The sequence below is a fragment of the Aedes aegypti genome, chromosome 2 (assembly GCF_002204515.2).
Source record: "Aedes aegypti strain LVP_AGWG chromosome 2, AaegL5.0 Primary Assembly, whole genome shotgun sequence".
NCBI classification, from domain to species: Eukaryota; Metazoa; Arthropoda; class Insecta; order Diptera; family Culicidae; genus Aedes; species Aedes aegypti.
Genome location: NC_035108.1, coordinates 164,530,511 through 164,548,450, shown reverse-complemented (window position 1 = coordinate 164,548,450; position 17,940 = coordinate 164,530,511). Strand labels below are relative to the sequence as shown.

General features: G+C 36.7%; 2 protein-coding genes across 8 annotated transcripts in view; both read left to right on the top strand.

The window, feature by feature from the left end:
• Positions 1-594: 594 nt before the first annotated feature.
• Positions 595-8,430, top strand: LOC5572531 (protein I'm not dead yet). The gene is made up of 6 exons (XM_001654004.2): positions 595-1,169; positions 1,223-1,284; positions 1,356-1,811; positions 1,871-1,968; positions 7,687-7,967; positions 8,020-8,430. Exons 1-6 carry the CDS (start codon positions 660-662, stop codon positions 8,329-8,331), a joined length of 1,719 nt encoding a protein of 572 aa, XP_001654054.2. The 5' UTR covers positions 595-659; the 3' UTR covers positions 8,332-8,430.
• A 7,771-nt stretch (positions 8,431-16,201) lies between these two features.
• Positions 16,202-17,940, top strand: part of LOC5572530 (protein I'm not dead yet) — a 49,156-nt gene continuing 47,417 nt past the window's right edge. For 4 of the 7 annotated variants that reach the window (XM_021843005.1, XM_021843004.1, XM_021843002.1 and 1 more), the window contains exon 1: positions 16,202-16,365. The gene's annotated coding sequence lies outside the window, so the exon portion shown is untranslated. The remainder of the gene's footprint in view (positions 16,366-17,940) is intronic. The other 3 variants (XM_021843001.1, XM_021843006.1, XM_021843007.1) reach the window with 3 other exon arrangements.

The window sequence follows — 17,940 nt, the reverse complement described above, 5'->3', positions numbered from 1 at the left end:
AGGTTAAATTTCAGGGTGATAAAAAATTGTTTTTTTTTAAGACTATGCTAAAAGTGTCACGTTGCTAAATGCACTACAAATTTACTATTTTTCACATTTAATAAATAGTAAATTAATGTATTATAGTAAGTAAATGTACTTTGGCGAAATAAAGAAAATTTCATATATTGAAAAATATGTGTTCTGTATCTCGGTACCTCCCTAACTCGATGGTCCCTTCAATTTCGAGTTAGGGAGAGTTGACTGTATGTGGATTTTGAGATTTGTGATTATGATTTGTGATCTACTCGAACCGTATATAGTGTGTTCATTATTATGCGACTTCTATGTATGTTTGTTGATTTCACCGCATTATAAAGGGCCATACTGTTGGCAAAAACTGTCGAGTATTGATCTGAAGAAAATTCTTGAAGAATACATATGGTTCGGTGTCGATAAATATCTTTGGTGCAAAATTATAGCATATAAATCACAACTGTTATACAAAACCTCCAAAGTAAATACAACAGCGCAACAGCCCGAAGGTGAACGGGCATGATAGTCATCCTACTACATGTTCGTTATGGAAAAAGTAGGCCTAGCAATGCACGGTATCAAAGTGACAGTTTGGCGCTCTCTGCGAATTCGGTGAAGACAATCTCCCTACACAACATTGAACCATGGACGAATCTGATGTTCCAAAATGCACCAAACGCACTGGAAGATTCTTTACCTTGTACTGGAGGGTGATGGTGCTAATCGCCACCCCGAGCTTGGCATCGCTCATCTTCCTTGTGGACACTGGCCCTGCCTACCGGTGCATGTTTGTTGTAATGACTATGGCCATCTATTGGATAACGGAAGCACTCCCACTGCCCATTACTTCCATGATCCCGGTGGTTCTCTTTCCTTTGCTGGGAATTCTGGACACCGATCGAACTTGTATGATGTATATGAGAGAAACGTTGCTTATGTTCATGGGAGGAATATTTTTGGCGCTGGCAATTGAACATTGCAATCTACATAAACGCATTGCTTTGAAGGTAATCTGCTCAATAGGGTGCAGCCAACGGAAGTTGAACTTTGGGCTTCTTGCTGTGACGATGTTCGTATCGATGTGGATTTCTAATACTGCTACGGTGGCTATGATGTGTCCAATTATGAAAGCTGTCCTGGAAGAACTAGAAGCGGTATGTACAGCAAGGACCTAAGGTGGTTTAATACTAATTTTCTCCGCTTTCAGCAAGGACTATGTCAAATGTATCTCAAACCCAAACAAAATGAGATGGAAAAGCAGAGCAACGAGTATGTAATAATAAATTACGAGTTATAACTTATTCCTCTTTTGCAACGATAATACTGTTGTTATATTTAAGGACTCCAATTCCAAGCAGAATAACGATCTGTTACTACACCGGAGCAGCATACGCAGCTAGCATCGGAGGATTAGGTACACTACTTGGAACGGGAACGAATCTAACTTACAAGGGCATATACGAGAATCGTTTTCCCGAGGGAGAACCGATAGACTTTTTCCGATTTACAATCTACAACACTCCGGGCATGCTGTTGGGAACGTTCCTCGTGTGGGTCTATCTGCAGGTGGTCTATATGGGAATGTTTCGACCGAAGAGTAAAGCTGCTCAAGAATCAACGATTAGTAAGGAAGGAGAGACCATTGCACATGGCGTGATTACAAATCGGTACGGTGAACTAGGACCAATCAGATCCCACGAGATAAGTGTAGCCATACTGTTTGTCATATCAATTGCACTATTTTTCACTCGAAAACCTGGCTTTACTACTGGATGGGCTGACTTGCTTCCGGAGAAGTATGTTGCTACGCTAAATTGTCGTAATCATTGTATAATTTGTATTTTATATTCTTCAGGAAAATTCAAGATGCAACGCCAGCTATTCTGACGCTTGTCTTACTTTTCATATTTCCTGCAAATTGGCAGTGGTTGAATTTCTTGAAGATCCATCCAAGTAAGTACATACAGTTCCACCTCCATGAGTCGACATCTGAAGGGACCATCGGGACCATTTGAAAGCAGGGCACCATCAAAGCAACCAAGAAATTTTGTTTTAGTATGGTTCCATAAGTCGATATCGAACCATGGCAGCATTTGTAACATCTTTGTAATTCTGTTTCTCAAATATTGATTCTATTAGGTTACTCTCTAGTAAAGTAGTGAAAGTAGTATTTCCCTGGGAGGAAGGTACAGATACTACACACGAAATATGAAACAACACTTTTCCAAACTGCAAGATAACTCCAGCTCACCGACGACAATCAAGGCTGGCTTGAGGAAATTCGCTGGTTTGCTTTTGCTGTGCACCTTCGATATTTCCGGATAAACATGGGAAAATGGCCAAAGTTTTCTGTGAGTTTTATTTTCATTTTTATTAGAAAAGTATAAAAAACGCGTGTTTCGATACTTTATATTCAATCAAAATAAAAGGTATTATCGTGACATTGTTTTTGGATGTGCAGACATCGATTTTCATCCGATTGTTGTTAACTTTGAGTAAATGCAAAAATATGTTTTGATGAATTACGCGCTTTTACCATGTTTGTCCACTCTTTGAGATCCTGGGCTCACAGTGACAGTTCGTGACAGCAAAATCTCGGCTCACCTTGACGGGCAGACATTTTGTATCGGTTTCTCCCTCCCAGGTCTTTCCCAAGCAGCCACTGCAATATCTGTTCTAAAATGGTTTCCCAAAAATTGGTGTCATCAAATGTGTCACCATATATCAAACAATGTAAACAAATGTAAGTTTACCACCCAAGTAACCATAAACATGAGTAACAAGCCCCAATTCAGGCATCACAAATGCATATAGGTATTGTACCCAAGCCACCAGTAAGTGCGATAATGTGGCATTTATATACGCTTATAGTGCTATTGTAATGCAAATATATAATGGTGCTTCTCGGCACCTCTAGTGCCAATATTAAACCATATGAGAAACGTTAGTTGTTTTCGACAGATTCTCAGAGAGTTTTCACGTACGCGACATATACACGAGGTAAATGAATGAATGAATGAAAAAAGATGTCTAAAAAAATCAAGCGAACATAAATGAAATCGAACGATATTTGACTGGGTTTAAGCTTTTAAAAACCATTTCTGGCTTGCAGTTTTGTAAAGGGCTCACGAATTTCGATTTTTTTTCAAATAAATCATTCAGAGTTCTTCTGTGTATCATATGTTACTATTACTTACTTATTATTTTTTTACGTTTTTCCGTCTTTTTACGATGATTGCCACAATATAATCCTTGTTATATAGCGATGAAAATCCTTATTAGTGTCTCAAACCTTTGACACCTATAATGTTGGATTGTTGAATTCCTGTTCCTTTGCTCTCTTGGCCACGGAAGAAAAATATTGTTGAAAAGAAAAGAAACCAATTTAAACCATCCTTTTCCCCGTCATAAAATCTGCGATCATGGAAGTGAGAGGATTAATGTTTTGCTCCCTATTACCTATACATGCAAGCACTAAGTCTGTGGTATATCTGTCAACCAAAACATTGAATAGCGTTGAAACATTCTCAATATGTGAATAAAGAGTCAATAGATTGCTTGATCAATATATGCAGCAGGCTTTGAAGAATAAATGATGTAGTAATAGGGCTTATATGCGGTGGAAGTGCTGTTATTACGCGTGTAAGCTTGTTTAGTCCTATTACAATGCCTGTATGCATCTATGATGCTGATGTAGAGCTTATTATTAGCACTTATGGTTAATTTGGTATTAGCACTACAAATGCGGACTCGCATAATAAAGGAATTATTTGTTCATTATTAGGATATAGTAACGTCATTCTTATGGAGGTTTATCAGGCCCTGACTTCGGCGAGGTCCACTTCGAAGGAGATTTTGCGTAAGCATATGCTATGAATCTATAGACCGGTAATATTAATGGTGACAGACGTTACACATACTTATTATCACTTAAATGGATTCAGTTAATTACAGTGAAACCTCCATGAGTCAATATTGAAGGGACCATCGACTCAAGGAAATATCGAGTCAGGGAACAGAAATCCATTGGAAAGCTGCTTCTAGGGACCATCATAGTAACCATGAAATGTTGTTTTTAGTATGGCTCCATGAGTCGATATCGAGTCATGGAACATCGACTCATGGAGGTATCACTGTAATATGTTTTATATGAGCAATTCTCGCTGAAACCAAGCCGCCATCGGCACCTATCGTTAGAATTCCAATTTTATGTCCTTTATGTCCTTACGGTTTTCTCAATTTGGCGTAAAAGGGCGCCAGCGAAAAAATCCATTTTTTGATTAACCTTAGGCATTTCTTCCGTTGTATGTTTAATTTTTCCCTTGAAACACATAGCAAACTTAGTAGCATCGTAAAGAGGAAGGATATAGCTTTCATCTGAGACTAAAAATATTTTAGCGGCCTTTTGAATTTGACAACCATTTTGAATTCTGGAAAAAAAAGAAAACATTCTTTTATCATTTTTTCGTTTAGAATTCTGAAGCCACTATCAGAAATCTAAGAACAAATTGAGGCTTCAAAAACTAGGTGAGACGTGGTATTTATCCTAAGAAATGAACGATTTTCTAAATCATGTTCTATGATTTTGATATACGTCAAGCAATCAATGAAAACATATTTTTTGTATAACAAAGAAACATGTTTTCAATCCTTGGTGTTTATTTTTCGAGTCGAGTGAAGAATAAGAGCATTCATTTAAGTGAAAAAATCTGGCGGCTATCTTGAACTTTGACGCCATCTTGATTTAAAGTACTTAGTAGAATGAGTTTTTTACCTTGTTAGCGCTTGTTGAATTTTAAGGCTACCACATCGCTTTATATTACCGTGCACCCCCGCTAATTTGAACGGTACCTCATGCAAACCATCGGGGTTCACTTTTAGTCACCCTAGAAAAGTGTTTCTGGTTACCTCTTTCACTGTTTTGTTATGATTCTGCGTTCCGTTCCACAGCGTTCCATCTCACTTCACTCCGTTTCATGAGCTAAATGACGTTCGAACCATTTTTAATCTGAACGATGTGCAAATTAGCGGGGTACAGATTAAAAAGTGTTCAGATTAAATGTGGTCAAACCAACGAGGGTACCCGGTATTGTTTTTATTATCCTGGCATTACGTCCGTACTGTAGCAAAGCCTGCTCTGCCCATACTCGCATAACAGTCTCATGTTATATGGGATTCCCTATATAAATGGGACTGTTATGCGAGTATGGGCAGTGCTTCTCAGCTTAATTCGTCATAAAAAAATATAATCAAAAAGGAATTTTCATTTAGGGAAGGTGTACCGATATTCGCCATGTACCAGTTATTCGTCACCCCTGATCATTATTGGTGCTCCGTGAAGCCTTGGCAGGTGCTCCGCGACAGTTTTTAAAATTTGTACTAATGTCTTGAGAAACATCTGAATTGTTTGCTTTAAATACGCTCTAAATATACTTAACCAAAATATATCTGGAGTTTACAAAAGCATAAAAATCAAAGAACAAAACAACTGTTCGCGCTGAAATTTATAACTATTAGTAAATCTTGCGACCAATCGATAGAATGTCTATTTAAGCTCACTATTTTGTTCTCTAGATTTGTATTCTGAAAATAAAGTTGTGGTTTTAATTCACCTTCACCATATGATGTTTTTGACGTAAAGTTTAGGAAAACACTTACCAAAAATTAACTTTGTTTGAAAAGCAAGCCAAGTCAATTTGTCCCATTGATGAATTTTCACGCATAACTGTCCCACTACTGTATTTCTACGCATAACTGTCACACTATACAATTCGCTGGTCACTAAGGGGCCTAAATGTGTTAAAATCTTTAAACGCGTTTTTATCGATTGCATATTTTGGAACATGAAACAATTATGCGTTTGACGGCAGTTTAAACACGGTGTCTAAATCTCGACCATTATTGAACCTTCATGTACCGTAAAATGGGGTGATATTAATCACTTTTGAGCGATTCTGTTCTATAATATCTGGTAGGATACATGCATGATCATCCAAATATTTCTAAAACCTGTACTGGTTGGATTTTTATTGATATATGTAAGCTATATTTTGACGAAGTGTTATCATAATAACAAAAACAAGAAATCAAAAAGAGGATGTTTTGATGCCGAGTGATCAATTACTGCGATAGGTTTTCAAAAATAAAGAGATATACTACCGTCGAACGGGGCTACTTTGGACACTCACCATTTGTATTAATTTACAGCGTAAATATTTATCTGAGCAATTTTGTGTCTTCAGCACTTTTATTGACCAATGTTTGCTCTACCACTAGGTAAGATTTTTTTTTTTAACAATATCAACAATAAAAGGATAAATATGAAAATATTTCAAGAAAGTCAGAATAAATATTCACAAGGTGTAAAAAATTGGCTATGTAAACGTTGTTTTAATTTTTCTCATGTCGTGGAAAGTTATTGGGAGCATCACAAAACTATCAAATCGTCATGTTACATAAAAATCTTGTGGTTTGATTTGCTTAAAATTGTTGTTTTATTAAAATAATTGATCAAAGGTCTTATTTTTACAACTTTTATTTTATTATAATGTTTTGGTTTGTATATTTTACATTTTAAACGCACACAGCAATCTATCTATATAAATAAAAATGGAGTGGTGTTTGTATGTCACGAAATGGCTTTGAACGGGTCAATGGATTTGAATGATTCCTTCTCAGTTTTGTTCGTCAAGGGTTCCGACGTGTTTGTGTGAATAAAAATCAAAGGATATTCACCGGGAAAATTGGAAAACCGAGTGTGAACGGAACTGTCATTCTGCATGGGACATAACGTTTTTCAACAGCCTACTTGATGGCAAGACGAAGTTTGCCGGGGCCACTAGTATAATAAAAAAAAAAGAAAACCGTGCTTGAATCGAACGTGACAAAATCAAGCGTGATAAAACTAAGCAGTAATATAATCGAGAAACTACTGTACTAACTATACTTAGATCACTCTTACAGTAACGTATTTCCGAATTTCTGATGTTCAGGTGAAGATGAATCGCAGCCAAAGTTCAAATTTTCAAAAGCACGGATCTGGAGAACCAAATTATTGTTTAAGCTGAAAACTTAATCGATTGGTCACTAGCTGGTGGTGACCAATCGATTAGGTTTTCAGCGGATGTTTGGTTCTCCAGTTCCGTGCTCTTGAAAATTTGGACTTTGGCTTCGATTCATCTTCAGAGTGATAAGATACTCGACTGCAGATTAAGTGTGAAAAAATGCATATGATGATTATTTTACCTCTACTCTTAACGTATACTTCGTTTGGTCATGCGTTTGTATCTCATGTTGTTTACGTTTTTTAGTTTTCGTACATTTTGAAATATTTCAGCCTTTTATTATGATGCTATGAGCCTTTCGTGTTCAGCATTATGAAAATTCAGCCTATTGTGTTTAAGTTTTATGTTGGAATCCCTAAAGCCAATGAAAGATCACGTGGTGTGTGAATGAATAGCCTCCAATATTGAATAACATGATAATAACGTAAAAATTCGCTATCAATTAAACACGCTCAACAGTAAACATAACACTAATGGGCATTATTTGTTGCATGGTTACCTACATTTATTTAATGCATTTAAAAATGCTCGTTTGAAAAATTTAAGAACTCTATATTTTCTGTATTTACACACCGGCATTACTGAATCCAAAATCCTCTATTTCCAGATTCCCTGCCAACCGAACGAACGCCCAGCTTGATAACATGGAAATATATCAACGACAAGACACCGTGGAGCCTAATTTTCCTTCTTGGTGGTGGATTTGCGCTCGCAGAAGGTGGAAAGGCTTCTGGAATGTCTGAAATGATTGGCCAGTCGCTGTCCGTACTGAAGAATCTGCCATTGCTGCTATTGCTGTTTATTGTTTGCTTTGCGGTTCAAATCGTAACCGAATTTGCGTCCAATGTTGCTATTTGTAATATCGTACTTCCGGTGATGGCTGAAATGGTAAGCGTCTTATGAAGTTGGGGATGAACAATAATTTCACTTTTCAAATTAGTCCCTAGCAATCGAGCTCCATCCGATGTATCTGATGCTTCCGGTGGCAATATCGTGCAGTTACGCATTCATGATGCCTGTTGGAACTCCGCCTTTGGCCCTTGTCGCTGGTTTAGGGCATATTCAAACCAAGGATCTGATAAAAGCTGGCATCGGTGTCAAGATCATCATGTTGCTCATTATTTGGGGACTATTCCCTATCCTCGGGCCGTTAGTATATCCTGAGATAAAAGAATTCCCACATTGGGCTAAGCCATTGCAAACTAGTACTGAGATGCCGGATCAGAATAGTACCATTTTCCAGATGGATTAACCGATTGTTGAATCGTAAGTGTGATAATAGATGTAATTTGCTCTGATTGTTGATTGCTTCCTTATCGTCGGTTGAATAGAATATTAATTTTCAAAGAGATTGCGACCATGAATGGTTGAACTTGATCTAGTTTAAGTACACCCCGTTGAGTACTTGACATAGAGTGTTGTACAAAAATTGCCCTTCTAATCGTTCCCATCGCTGAATGCTACGAATGAGAGAGAAAGTGCGACAATGCGCATCAAATCCCAATAGAACCGGCTGCCTCTCGCTTATCGCCCATTGCATTGCTATCATCCATATGAATGAATGTGATTCGAATGCACCAATCCGCCACCCACCGGTTCATCTCGGCTCGGTAACACTAGGCGACAAAATTGAAACTTTTTTCTACGCAAATTCGCCATTAAAAATGTTGTAATGCGTTGAATGAATTTTGGCCCGCTGATTTTGACATTCTCCTAAGAATTTCTATAACACGGGTCCTATAACATTTCCCCGAAAACCATCTCCCCGAAAACCAGTACCCCGAAAACCAGTACCCCGAAAACCATTACCCGAATGCAACGTTACCCCGAATGACACATTACCCCGACAACCATTACCCCCAAAACCACACTTCTCCGAAAATCAGTGATGCACTTCAAGAAATTCTTCAAGGAAGCTCGCGAATTTGAGCCTAACAGTTTTCGACTTAATAACTACTACTATTCCTATTAGTGATTTATTATTCTTTCAATCACACAGCGTAAAAAAAATGACACTTTCGCGTGTCTCAAATTATGTGTCTCTTGTAGATTTTGGGTCGCTGAATCTGATGCCGTTCTCAGAAATGTTCCAGCACGTCACAATTTTTAGCTACAGGGCGCCAAAGTTGTATAGAACACTGGTTTTATTGATGTTCACATGAAATTTTAAGTATGATTTATCAAACTTTTTTGTGATATAATCTACCAAACATGCTAAATAGGACTTGAACTTTCAGTTTAGATACAAATCAGTTAAAATTTTACGATAAAATTTAGGTTAAATCTATTTTTTTCAACATGTTTGCAGTCTTCATATAAAATTCTTCGTTTCTCTCATATGGCATAATACAATACTTTTCTGAACCACCAAAAAATAACATTTTACCATCGAAAATATTATGAACTTTGTTGATAATTATTATTCAATGCATAAAGTTTGAATTCTGTGACAAATTGAGCAAACGAATTTCCGTACAAGTTGGAAAACTTGCATGCAAGTTGGCTGAAACAGTCAAATTTAGCATTTTCAACCGTCAATATCTCAAAAACTAGACGTGCCATGATATTTCTGAAAACGGCAATGGACTCAGCAACCCTCAATTTAGTAAATAGCGATATTTTGGTTCTTGAGACAAAACAGTGTTCCGCAGTGTCATCGGCTGTTCTTTCGAGGTTGTATATTGGCAGTGTAACAGTTTTAATCAATGATTTTCTCGTCTTTGAGTTATAGGCTGTTCTTTCGAGTTGTACCGTTTGAGTTAAGGTTTGAGCGATAGCAGTAAAAACAATCGACTGACAAAATTGTCTTGAGCGAAATTTAAAGTTAATAGTGACTTCAGACGAGTAACCTTGAAAACAAGCCCCTGCAGTACTTGTCTGTATTACATCTTGTCAGCATTACAATTTCCAACAAGAGATGTGTCCTTCTTTTAGTTATCGGCCATTCTTTCGGAAGTTGCAATAGCAAAGTGATTGTTGGCATCATAATGATTGATGCTTTCATTAGTGATTTTTTCTTCTTTTATCATAGACTGTTCTTTAGCGATGTACTTTTGAAATAGTGGTCAGTTTAATATCAGTTGACATTTTCATCTTACATTTTTCAAACCAGAGCCTAGTGCCATTTTAGAATATGTTGAACTCGCATTGCCTTCAGCAATATAAAAATATAATTACACATTACCAAATAATATAACGCTTTTGAAAGAGGGCGAGAGAGGTCCCTAATATTAACATGTCAGCATAATCATCAGTTCGAAAAATGATTTATTACTGTGCACACAACCATTCTCACAAAATCAAGTACACGCCTGTGAGTGAGATTTTGATTCTCACGTGGCCCATGAAGAATAGCTGTTAACAAAAAGAAGAATAAATTTATGATAACAAGAACATGAATTCAAATGAAAATCAAAATTCTATAAAATTGGTAGGTTTATGGAATTCATTTGTCGGATCTTCATTTTGAATTTTTCGTGCCAAGAAAATTCGGGGTTATGGTCCATGCGGGATAATGGTATTCGGGGTAACGGACTATTCGGGGTAATGGATTTTGGGGTATTGGTTTTTGGGGTACTTGACCATTCGGAGTATTGACTTTCGAGGTGATGGTTTTCGGGGTAATGGTATTCGGGAAATTGTTATAGGATCCACAACCACAGTTTCCCGGAATTTCATTTCACTCTTGCCAATCTTGCCGACATCGCAGTTGTATTTCTCGATCACCTGCAGGGAGGACCCGTTCCGTTCGTTTAGGGCTGCTTCTTCTTCTTGGTGGCGGCAGCGGTGATGGCTTTGGACGGCATCTTGTCTCGGTCGGTCGACGGTCAGTTCGATTTGAGCGAAGCAAGACTAGGGGGGGTCCTTCGGTATCGATGTGTGTACCTGAGAAGCACGCCTGGTCAGGACAAGCCGATCTATTGCCTGCTGAGATGCGATCTAAGTGAAGAGTGAAAAGCAAATGACGTCATCTTTTCTCTAACACCCCTATTTATAGATTTGCTTGAAATCAACGTTTTCTTTTTAAACAGTTTTTAAACTATTTTGACAAATATGTGGGACTTAGTATGTAAACAACATGAACCTTTGATGACTTGTCTTTCGATTCAGGTGCTAATCGAGGAATTTCGTTAAGCCAGCAAAAAGTTATAAACGTTTAAAATATTTCACTCTTGATTTTGAAATTCCAATTCCTTTCCTGTATAGAGAAGAAAGACGTAGTCCTACTTCCAAAATAAATTATGTAAGTTCTATTGATGTTCAAATTTCAAATTTGTTGGCGTGAATGGCAAGTCAGTCCCATCTGTAAAAAGTAGGCATTGAGAAAATAGGCTGTGAAGTTTCCAAACTCGTTTTTCATACGAATATTCAAAAAATTCCAGAGGATTGGAACATGTTCCAACCTTAATGAAACTTTCACAACTTGCTTTTTACTACGATATCTTTCCTAGAAAATTACGATCATCTTTATATTTTTCTGTTTTTTCAAACACTTCAAACTATTTAATCCTATTTTTTTCAACAAGCCATATTATCTGCAGCTGTTAGAACATTGGAAGATATGTTGAAAACTGAACTCAACTCAATTTTGAATAAAATGCAGATGGGACTGTCTTGCGATTCATGGCAGTTCGCTTCAATTTTTTTCAATTTTTAGCTTTATAATTTAAAACTTTTTTTTAATCCACCTTTTTTATTTTTAATTAGCTTATACCTCTAAAGTGCGAGATTTTCATTGGTGGATGTGAGGTTATAGTGAGTTGTTTTAAATAAATACCTCATCAATAAATGTTGAAAACAAGTTTTTTGGTAACACACTTAATACAACACAAAATATGTCTTAGGTTCTTATGTATACATTAGACAGTTTCATAAAAATCGAAATGTCTGGGATTCAATCAGTCACCCCCTAGTCCTAGTTGCAATACTAAAACAAACTACCTGACAAATTTTCATCCGATTTGGAGAAAATAAGGAGGTGCTCAAGATCGGTAGTCGAGAAGCTTGACCTCAGGGCTATATCACATGTATGTAATTTCTTGGTATCAAATTCGAATGTTGTTTGAAACACGACTACGTTGATGACATTTTCTAGATGTTTTATTCAATCAATAAGGCCGGAACAAATCTTAAAATCTTCTTTTGTCCTCTTCCATGAAAATGTGTCGAGGGGGGGACAATAAATAATAAAATGGAAATTCAGGTAAATTTATCATTTTTTATACTCATATGCTCCAAAACCATGTTATTGCCACATATAACCATCCAACAAAAATGTTTTGAACAATAATCATGTCTTTTTTTTGTTTTTCATAACATTAGTCTATAACATTTTTCATAATTCGATTTTTCAAAATATCAATCTCCAGGTTTTTAACAGTCTTTTTTTTACTTTTGGTAAGAGTAAACATTCAAATTTCAAATTGTGTTTAAGCTATTTATAATTTTAAGAACACTGCAGAAATGTTGCAGTTGGATGCAACATTAAACTAAATTTAGATAATTTTAATTTGATTTAACATATATGTAAAATTTTGTTTCTAAAAATATGTCACTAGATTTGAAAAAAAATGAAGAAAATTGGCTCTGTGAAATATATTGTTCTTCTATGCCCTCTTGCACCATGTTCTTTGCAAACCTGAGCGACTGTGAGATAAATATGCGTAGGACAGCAATATAACAGGTTGTAAGTAGGGATAACAGAAATTTGCAGTAAAAATCTTTAAATTTCACGGGTGACAAAAATGAGGAGACTAAAATTTCTCGGCTTTGTCGTGGCCCCATACTTTTGGTTAAAATTTTAATTAAAGTACATACAGTACTGACCCGATTTTGTCTGCCCCCGATTTTGTCTGCCCCCGATTTTGTCTACCCCTGATTTTGTCAGCTATTTGACCCGATTTTGTCAGCCTATTTTAAATTTGTCAAAAAAAAAAAAAGACAAAAAAATACAATTTACACCGTCTTCAGCCATAGGCTGCACAGACTGAACATAACTTACATTAGACAACGGACACACGGAACGACCAGTGGACCAATGAAGAATTTTTCGTTTGACGAAAAGTTTTCTCCGACTGGGGCGGGAATCGAACCCATACTCTGTAGCACAATACGCCTAAACGACTGACGCCGCTAACCGCACGGCTACGAAGCCCACGAATTGTTTGCGTCATGTTTATCACGTTTACATTATGTTTATCACGTTTACATTAAAATTGATGATGATGTTTGATGTCATGCACGCATTGGCGTAGCCAGAGGGGGCAATGGCAATGCCTTTTATTAAGTGTTAAAAATCGATATCACCTATATAAGGGAGGGGGAGCCCCTGATAAAAAACCGGCTACGCCCATGTTTATCGCCCTCTTAAAATTCCATGTAACCATGTAACACATCAAAATAAAAAAAAAACAGGAACAAAATAAAATGACCCGATTTTGTCAGGTTCCCCATTTTGTCAACGAGGGGCTGACAAAATCGGGTCCTTACTGTATTTTCAGTGAAAATACATTTCAAATGTGTTAACTCAGCGGTGTGTTATTAATTGTCATTTGTATTTTACAGATCAAGATAATAAGTTTATAACCAGAATGGCAATTTAAAACAAAACAAGCAATCAGAAGAAGTCCAAGATAAACTAGAAGACTCGAATATTACTGGAGAAACCTTGACTCCAAAATTAATAAACCGTTTTCATAGGCAATAAACTGAAAATTACAGAGTTTTAGGACTTATAACCCAATAATACCTGTTGTCTCATGTAATATTGTAAAGAAGAATTCCAAAACTAGCTTAAAACACACACAAAACAGTGAAAACCAACACTGAAAATAAGACATTTTATTTATTTTCCCCCTCTGACTTTTTGAAAAATTGGAAGGGGGGGGGGTGACAATAGTAAAATTTCAAATTTGTTCCGGCTTAATCCATCATTGAAAAAGCAAAGCTACTATGTTCAATTTTGTAACATGTCAGCAATTGCGCTATTTAGCAGCAGATCTAAATGCAGGGGAGTGAGGAATGTCGTATTTCCGACGATTTTTTACAAATTATCTGTAATTCGTATACAGAAATGATGTATTACAATAATGTTCAGAAATGACAAAGGAATGATACTAAGATTGAACTTTTATGATAAGGCATAAGGTTAAGAATCTCATAGAACAAAAACTGTAGAGAAATGTATGTTTTACAGGTACTTTAATGAACAGAAATCAATTTTATGAGGTCAAACCCATCTCTAATCGGCAAACAGTGTTCTCAAAAGTTGTAAAGTACTAATAATACGTTCAACTAGTGGTATTTATTTTGATTTTCATTTTTCCAAATTCTCAGCCAAAAACACAAATTCGACTTGAGGCACCTTCTAATCTTCTCCAAATCGGATGAAAATTTGTCTGGTAGTTTGTTTTAGTATTGCAACTAGTTGAATCCCAGACATTTAGATTTTTGTGAAACTGTCTAGTATACATGTTTATGTTCTGAAAACATATATATTTTACATTGAAATGTAGTATTGACTTAGTAATGCAAATATTCCGAGGTCGATTGTGCACATATAAAAGCGATGTCGATGCTCAACAATATTGACTCAAAAATATTCTTGCTAAGAAAACAGCTTAATAACAACGAGTTTAAAAAAATATATCAAAAAAATTTAGAACATGAAGATTGAGTGCAAAAATTGAGCTGAGCGATACCATTAAAAAACAAAACAAAAAAAATTATTCAAATATTGAAGGATTCAAACAGGATCAGAAGCCGAAATTAACCATCGGGCTGTCACGCTGTTGTGCATTTGTGATTTATAAGCTTTTATTTTGCTACAAAGATATCTATCAGCACCAAAAATGTATTCTTCAAGAATATTCTTAAGAACGATACTCGACACTTTTGTTCGCAGTATAGTATACGGTTCAAGTAGACCACAATTTGAAAATGGTATATCTCAAAATCCAGATAATTTCGAAACCTGGAGTCTTGAGTAAAGTTGCTCTGGATGTGAAGTGCTATTTGATGATATATCATTTATTTCGGAATTTGACCGCTAGTTAGTACTGCAACTTTTACTTTTGTTTTGACAAAGTACTTCAATAGTTCAAGGACAATCATTATAAAAACCAAGGAATTCAAGATTTTTCCACCAGGTGACGCCCAGTAATCAAGATTATGTGTCGTTGATTTTTCAGGATTCTGAGAATTTAGAAGGATCGCGTTTTCAGCAAAGCTGCTGAGTAAGTTGAGGACTACTATTGTTTAAGCTCGTTCATTCAAAATTTTGCCACCAGTTAGCGCAAGAAGCATGGAACTTTTGGTCCACAGAGCCTCACCACTTATGAAGATAGCGCCTTCAGAAAAGTTCTTCAGCAGCTCAAGGGCTATCATAATTTTAGTTAATCTCGAATTTCAAGCCTTAAACAAAGATAGATTTTGACCTACTGAACAACTCTAACTAAGACGCCATTTTTCTAAGTGGTCGGGCTTCAGAGATACTTGAAAAACAAATGTTCAATTAACACTGGCGTCACCTGGTGGAAAAAATTAGAATCAACTAGCTCGAACAATGATTGCCATTGGCTTATTAAACAACTTTGCTGAAGATGCCATTCCTATAAGATTGGATTCTGAAATATCTGCAGAACAATAGCAAAGCCACAAATCAAAGCCATGCTGAAGATGTATGAGTTCGATTTCCGGTTGGTCCAGAAGGTCTATTAAATATATTCTAAACATGGATTGCGGCAAACAGATTTAATCGAATGCAGTGAAATAAAAACGATAAATTTCAATATGAAATTTTATGAACAAAATACCCACTTTGGTCAAAAGATGCACAAGTTAAGAAAACTCTGTGAATAGATTCGGAATCAGCGGACCAACATCTAATAAAGTGTAGCCCAGTGTAATCAGTATTGGGTGTAGGCATTCTATGGCAGCCGAAGTGACGACGCGCGATGGCAAGCGCGGTTTTCCTTTCGCGTAATTTGGAGAATTGCTCGCCGACACTTATGCTTGCTTGCTTGCTTTTGTTGTGGTTAACTATAAGTATTTACGAGGCACGAGCTTGACGGCTGGACTGACTGATTGAACAACCGGAGAGCGGGTGGTGATTTGATTCTGCCGAATCAGTTTCAGCTTAGAGCTGGAGAAGCAAGAACGTTTTGAGCGGGCGCCAAAACCGGAATCGGACCGTCTAACAAGTGCTGAGGTGCTAATTCGGAAGTTCGGTCGTTGGTGATGCGGAATTTGTCGCTGATTTTAGGATTGTTAACTGATTTATATTGGGGTGACAACTTGTTTTTTTTTTATGTGAATGGGATTTTGTTTTTCAAGTTTCAAGTTGAATGCTTTGCTTTATATTTTTATAAGTGCCTTCAAATCAATATTGTTTTTTTGTATATCTTTGATAAGGGAGCTTCCGGATAAATTAGAGTTTGAATCATTTGAGCATTACTTTTTGTTCTGGAAAAAGAGTTTAAATGAGTGTTTCTTGGTATTCTGTTTAATTCGTTACTTACTTTTAACGGTCATCCTGATTGATTGCACAATCATTGAGCATGACTTAGTGATACTGACAGTTCCACATCAGGGATATTTGTGATAAAATATTCCAGCGAAACTGTAAGATGTGAGCATCATTTTTGATGCGGAGAGGCAACTGTACTAGAAAAATGTTTCGAGGTCTTTCTTAGGCTTGCAGTACCATCCGAGACCATAAAGCAAAGCCATGCCGAAGATATCTGGATTCGAACTTTGTTTGGTCCCAAATTTTTCGTAATCGATATTTTCAAGATTTTTTTGGATTCCTGGCGCACGATAAATTAATATAAACATGGCAAACTATGAGAAAGAAAGAAAGTTGTCTTAGAATCTTGAAGTTCTGGTTAAACAATACATTAAATTCTTGTCTTTCTAAACGATTTTACAAACATCTCATGATAAGTTTTAGATCCACCGTAATTTTTTTTTTCTGAGATTGTCATCTGATTTATTGTTCAATGTCATAAAATGGTGTTAAGGGGAAAAGCCCAATTCTCGACCTAGAACTAATTTTCGACCCATCTATACGATTTTGGCCTACTTTGTATGAAAATCCGAAAATTGGCACAAAATTCTTGTTCTTCGAAAATTAGTGCTTTTCCCCTAACCAGGCATTGCAGAATTCGGTCTCATTTGAGTATGAAGCACGATCAAAGCAAGCAAAGAAAAACATCCCATCTGTTGCGGTCCACGATCGTCAATGTATCGCAAGTTGTAACAAGTCTGATAAATGGATGCAGTGAACGAGAGCCCCAAAGAGAGAGCGATGATAAAATCCATTTTTCTCGCTTGTTTACCGGTAGGGATAGGTGTTTTTCTTTACTGGTACGATAAACAATCCACGAACTTCCAATAGCAATAGTGTCCCCCAGGCCTTGGGGCATGTTTAGAGGGGTTTTATCATGCACTACTATCCCCCCAATCTGATCAAAGTTGTAGCACTATACGATAAACAGTCTCTCATCATGTGCAGCATGTTATGATAGTTTCAGAGAGCGATACGTGAGAGATTTTCTCAATTTTCTCAGGATTCAATCCCTCCCCTAACGTTATTAAGCAAACGATCACTGCCTTGTTAGGATTTGAACAGACATAGTCTGTCACAATCTAAAATTGGCGTTGATTTCCTTACATTGCTTTAACTTTGAAGTAGATTGTGCAGGTGCTGTAGCCTTAGGTGCAGGAGCCGCATTTCTTGCAAGCGAACGGGCGCGATGTACATTGTGAGACCTTTTTTGGCGCGCCTCATTTTTCTTGAGATGCTGTCGCATGTGCTCCATCACATGTGCTGTTTAAGAGGAAAATAACCATCATCGTTTTA